Source organism: Meriones unguiculatus, chromosome X (assembly GCF_030254825.1).
Source record: "Meriones unguiculatus strain TT.TT164.6M chromosome X, Bangor_MerUng_6.1, whole genome shotgun sequence".
Lineage (NCBI taxonomy): Eukaryota > Metazoa > Chordata > Mammalia > Rodentia > Muridae > Meriones > Meriones unguiculatus.
In genome coordinates this window covers 29,033,103-29,039,568 of record NC_083369.1, presented here as the reverse complement: position 1 = coordinate 29,039,568, position 6,466 = coordinate 29,033,103, and the positions used below count along the sequence as shown (strand labels likewise).

The window sequence follows — 6,466 nt, the reverse complement described above, 5'->3', positions numbered from 1 at the left end:
GAATGATGGAACTCATGTACCAATGATAGATAAGAATATATCTTACGAGAGAAACAACCTAAGACAGGCAAAATCTTCTGCTCCATAACTCTAAAGTTATGGTCAAATTTTTAAAAAAATAAAAAAGGGAGACCTGTTGGGAGCCACTGTTCTATAGCAGCTGCTTTGATATATAAATCGCAGCAGAAAGACTGGTTTTACCAGGCCTTCACTGAAGCCAGGGAAGAATTTCCAAGTCCATCTCCTTTTGTTTGTGACAGCAGGTGGGAGAGCTTGTCAAAATCACACCTCTTGTTTCACCTCCTTGTAAATTTAACCCATTGTTCTGAGCTGTTTTTACTCTGGCTTAAAAGCAGTTGGCAATAAAGCCAGGCTGCAGGTCGAGTCTACTCTCCACTAGAGCCTCTCGGAAAGGTCCCGTGTATTGTGTGTTTATTTATTTTAATCCTCACTCCCGACTCAAGAACTGATTTAATTTTTCTGCTGGAGGGCCCCAGCAAAAAATTTAAAAAAATATTAATAATAATAAAAAAAAAAAGATCCTCTGCTCAATCCCCAGAATGAAAGGTGAAAAAAGAAAATGACCCACAAAAGCCTATATGGAGCTCTGTTGTCCGGTTAATGCATTATTTGCCAACTCCAAATCTCCAATCAGAAAGAAAACAAAGTTAATTCCTAGCATCAACATAAAACAAGGAAACACTTCTGGTTGTGCTATTTTGACCTATTCAAGAATACGGTTATCATAACAAGACAAAACACACCAAGCCACATTAAGGGGAAATCATCCATTTATTGTTTAAAGATCACAAGACAACATCTGAATTTCTGGAGCACAATTTTAAATGCTTTACTTTTTCAATAAAGCAGAATATAATAGAAAAAAAAAAACAAATTAGTTTCCAGTAATATCTATAACTCTGTTCAGAATTAAGTCTTCCACAGACATGTTACCTGGAAATAAAAGCCTTTTACAATAAGCAAAGCTTCAACTGGAGCAGCTGCTTTTCGTGCCTGGATAAAATTCATCCCTATAGGAGGAATGATGTGCTATGTAAATGGCCACAGGTCACAGACTCAGTGGCACTGAAAGTCTTTTTATCCAATCCCACATTTAGTTCAGTGAAATTTGAAAATCAGTTTACCTGTAGCCATGCTGGTAATCTTTAACTGATATTTATTCAGTTAAAAAATAAATTAAGAAACTGATATTCTTTAACTGATATTCTTTGATTTACATTATTAAAGGTATACAATTCATTTCAATATAATTCTGCTATCAGAATTACATGAGACTCCTTGCTTCAGTTTTAACTAGCAGTAAGAATTACAAATTCAAATTCTTAATTATCAATAATTTTTCAGCTAAGGTACATTCAGGCAATAGCTGCAACTAGAGAATAGGTGCACTGCCTACGTGCTTTGGAAAGACATAATCTACAGCACTACTAACAGAGAAAACTCATCTGTGACTGAAGAGTATAAGTGCAGTAAAGCAGTACAAACATATTCATATGTTGGCTTGTTTGTGTACCCCTCCAGCCCTCTACCCTTTTCTGAAATGCAATTTTTTTAACCACCAAGAATTCAAGCTCCCCAAGGGCCAATGTCAAAATGTGTACTCCAACCCAAGTAGTATAAATTCACTACTACCCAGGCTGAATCCATAGACTTGGAGAATAAGTCCAGAAGATATAACCAAACACAGTCTGAAAAATAACTGCCTGTATAGAGAGATGATCCATCACAGCTTTTACCTTTAAATCTGTCAGTGACCATTATTTAATGTACTGGAGAGAACTGCAACTTGCTAGTCAAATATTTGAATACTTATACTTACCTGGGATTTCATTTCTGCTGAAAGAAATAGGAAGAACAGGACTCACTTTAAAAAAAAACAACAAACTTTAGAAAGGAAGGTAAAAATCTTATCACACACTATCACTTTTGGAAGCAGCATAGGAGGGGCAATCAAAGGGCTTAAACACTGGTGAAATAGGTAAAACTTAGGCAAAAAATCTACATTATTATCAAGAACAGTACCACAACTGTGACCTTCATGATTAATATTCACTCCTAAGAATTTTCATTTGGCACCAGATGGCGTGTTTGAGAGAAACACTCTGGGATGTCTGAAACCAGACTTGGTTTTCTTAGCAGTCACAGGAGAATTTAAAGGGAGGCTGGGGGAAAAGAAATGGAAAACAAGCTGAAAATCTCGAGTCATCATCTAAATCAACAAAGCACTGACAGCGCCAAGCTAGGTCAGACTCTAAAATGACTGATATAGGCTCAAGTGGTTTATAAAACCTATAAAAAGACTACACCAGCAAGGTTCCTGTCACCCTGTCAAGAGTTCAGACACTAAAACAGGAAGCAACATTTCAGTTTAAAACCTTATCTCAGAAGAATCAAGACCACTTCACATAAGTAAAAATACCCAAAAGCAGACATTCTTAGTTCCAATACCCAAAATATAAAGAAAAAAATAAAGGATCAGAAGACTTGATCAATCCATGGAACCACAAAATGGCTGGTCAAGCTCTATCTTCCTCCACATTAAGCATCCCATGGAAGACCAAGGGAGACCAGACCTTCCAGACCTCTGTACCACCTGGTTGCTGCAAAACTCTACAGACATTCCTTGTGGAATAGCAGTTTCTTATCTCTTGTCTCTCCCTATCATGCAGGAAGCAAGTCTGGCTGTGCTATTCTATTATCAATAATATCACCCATCTGCAACACAGTACTGTACAGATACGCACAAAGCATGTTAATCTAGTTCCCTTTCCCCCAAAAGGTTGAGGCTCAGGTACAGGGGTAATTCTCCTGTGTGCAGTCTTTATTCAGGCTGACTCAGTGACTTCAACAGGCTTAATCATGTGGTCAGGTTTGTTGCCAGCTGCATAATGCTCCCACATTTGCAGATAGAGCCGCTCTAATTCCATTGTGTATTGTTTGGTGTTGAACAGAGGGCTAGATATTCTCTGCTTCCAGACCTTGCCACGAATTTTCTTCAGGCTAGGTAATAAAAACAAAGAGAACCAATTTTACACATCAGAACAAAAACTCAGAACTAGACTCAATAAACACTTAAGTCACATTTATGACAAAATAATTTGACCAAAGTTTACAATTTTTCCAATTGGCCTGTTGACTTAACACAAACTAAAGTCACCTGAGAAGACGGAACATCAAGTAAGAAATTGTATCCATCAGATTGGTCTGTGGGCATATCTGTGGGACAGTTTCTTCATTAGTGATTATTGTGGGAGGACCCTGACCAATATAGGCAGTGACACCCCTAGAAAGGTACTCCTTTGTTGTGTAAGAAACCAGGCAGGCTGAGCAACACATTGTTCTGCTTCAGTTCTTGCTTCCAGGTTCTTCCCTTGGCATCCCTTCATGGTAGACTGTAATATGGATATATAAGCCAAATAAACCCTTTGTTCTCCAAGTTGATTTTGGTCATGGGGTTTGTCGTCATTGCATTAAAATATGAGTATGGTTGGACTCAACACAGCTATATTCTTACTAATGCTTGTTATCTAAGAAAAAGATTGTATGGGCTCTATCTGTCTATTTGGATACATAAGGATGTGTGTGTGTGTGTGTGTGTGTGTGTGTGTGCGTGTGTATGTATGTGTGTAGACCAGAGGACAACCTTGGGTGTCATTCTTCAGGTACCTTCAACTTTCTTTCTTTTTCTTTTATTTATTTTTATTTTATTTTTTGAGACAGATCACTCCAAGAAGGCTAGGCTGGTTATAGATAGATATTCGATTAGTGTGTATACACACACACACACATATACATACATACATATATATATACACACACACTAACTAGTACTAGCAATCTGCCAGTCTCCTACTTCCTGTGCTGGGATTATAAGCATGCACCACTATGCCCAGTCTTTTCAAAAGCAAAAATAAAAAAGAAGAAAAACAACACAGTGCCCAGGGATAAAATTCATGTCTTCTTTGAAAGCACTTTGACAACTTGAGCTATCTCCCCAGCTGTGCTCTATTAGTCTTTAAAATTCTGTGTCTACAAGAGTGGCTATACTGTAATACACCTATACAGTTAAATAGTACATAGCAAGAAAAAGAATGAGGGTGACCCTAGCTAAGACTCCTAGCAATGGAGGATTTGGAGCCTGAACTGGTCGTCTCCCATAACCAGGCAAGAATTCCAATAGAGGGATTGGGACACCAACCCAGCCACAAAACCTTCACACCATACAATCTTTAAAAGGAGAGAAAAAATAATAAAACCTCTGACCCACAATTTTTCCTGCCTATAAAATATGCAGGGACAAAAGATGGAGCAGAATTTGAGGGAATGGCCAACCAATGACTGACCCAGCTTGAGCCCCATGCCATGAGACAAAGTCCACTCCTGACATTATTAATGATATTTTGCTATATTTGCAGAGAGGAGCCTAATATAATCGTCACCAGAGAGGCTTCATCCATCAACTGATAGAAACCAATGAAGAGACACACAGCCAAACACTAGGCTTGGGGAATCCTGTGAAAGAGGGGAAGAAGGACTGAAGGAGGCAGAAGGGTCAATGACAACACATACAAAAAATATCTATAGACTCAACTAACCTGGGCCCACAGGGTCTCTCAGAGACTAAACTGCCAACTGAGCATGCATGGGACTGACTCAGGCCCTCTGCACTTAGTTGTGTCTTGGTCTTCAGCAGGAACAAGGGCTATCTCTGACTCTTGCTGCCTGCCTTTGGGACCCTTTTCCCCCTAAGGGCTGCCTTATCTAGCCTCAACAGAAAAAGATGTGCTTAATCTTACTGTGCCTTAAAATATTGGGGAGGGGAGTTGTTGATATCCACAGGAGGCCTCCCAAAAAAGAAAGGGAGGAGTGGATGAGGGGTAGAAGAGGTGGGTAAGGACTGGGAGGAGAGAAATAGGGCAAACTGTGGTCAGGATGTAAAGTAAGTAAATAAAATAACTAAAATAAAAAAGAATTAAGATATATTCACATAGAAAAAAATTAATTTGCGAAATAAAAACTACCTATTTATTCACCTAATAAAACTGCATACTGCCAGGTGCAATGGTACACATTTTAATCCCAGAACTGTTCAGGGAAGCATAAGCAGGTGGATCTCTGTGACTTTGAGGCCAGCCTAGTCTACAAAGCAAGTCCAAGACAGCCAAACCCTGTCTTAAAAACCAACCAATCAACCAACCAACCAACCAAACAAAAAACCCAAAGGAAAAAAAAAAACAAAACTTCACACTGTACAATTCAATTCCACTGGCGTAAAGTTCTAAAAAGATAAACTAATTTTCAATGTAAAAAAAAAAAAAAAATCCAGACCAATAGTTGTCTCTGGCAGTTGGTGAGAGGAACATCTGAAAACATGAATGAACTTTCTTTTCTGGAGTGATGATTAAATTCTTTATCTTGATATAAGTTTAGATTACCAAGGTAATTCTTTAAATTCACTGAACACTTGAAATTTGTGGACTTCACTGTGTATTATTTTTTTCTTCTTTTTAGTTGAAACAGGATCTAATATTCTATAGTCTAGGCTTGCCTAAAATTTAAAGCAATCTTCTTGCCTCAATCTCCCAAATGCTGAGATTATAAGTGTGTGCCATCAAGCCTGGCTCTCCATATCTGTATCTAGATATCTAGATATCAAAATTCTGTCTCAAATATAAAGTACTGGGATGGCAAGATGGCTCAGTGAATAAGGGTGTTTGTAGACAAACCTTAAAATTGGAGCTCCATGCTAGGAACCCAAATGACAGGAGATAACCAACTCCTGAAATCTGTCCCCTGACTTACGGTTTGTGTCTGTAAGATGACATGCGCATGTGTACCCACACATACAAACCAAGGGTTAGATAAATGGCCCACTCTGGCAAAATGTTTGTCTACTATATAGAAAGTACTAGGTTTAATTCCCATCATCTCCAAAATTAATTAAATTCTAATTAATGATACTTGTTCTGAAATATTGCATCCTTATGTCTACCATTTACTTAAAAATGCATTAAGCAAAATGGGTGGCTCATTGAGAACAAGAACAAGCAGAAAATATTATAATAGACCAAATAAAATTATATATAATGGCATGATCTAAGTAGTGGATAAAATAATGTTTATTATAAAATTGGAATTTTTCATGACTCGAATGTTGGGATAAAAGTATTTTATGGAGCCAGAATGGTGACAGACACCCTTAATTCCAGCACTTGGGAGGCAGAGGCAGGAGAATATCTGAGTTGGAGGCCAACATAGTCTACAGAGTGAGTTCCAGGACAGCCAGGGCTACACAAGAAACCTTATCTCCAAAGGCCAAAAGAAAAGAAAGCCAGTCCTCAAAGCAAAGCATAATTTTATCTTAGTATGGTGGTACAGTCATAATCCCCAAATTTAGGAAGCGAAGGCAAGGAGGATCAAGTTCAAGGCCAAGCTGAGCTGCCTA

General features: G+C 38.2%; 1 protein-coding gene across 5 annotated transcripts in view; it reads right to left on the bottom strand.

Moving 5' to 3' along the window:
- Window positions 1–773: 773 nt before the first annotated feature.
- Window positions 774–6,466, bottom strand: part of Ogt (O-linked N-acetylglucosamine (GlcNAc) transferase) — a 44,881-nt gene continuing 39,188 nt past the window's right edge. For all 5 annotated transcript variants that reach the window (XM_060375041.1, XM_021627709.2, XM_060375043.1 and 2 more), the window contains one exon: window positions 774–3,021. In XM_060375041.1, coding sequence (XP_060231024.1) covers window positions 2,847–3,021 — 175 coding nt within the window. In that variant the 3' untranslated portion in view covers window positions 774–2,846. The remainder of the gene's footprint in view (window positions 3,022–6,466) is intronic.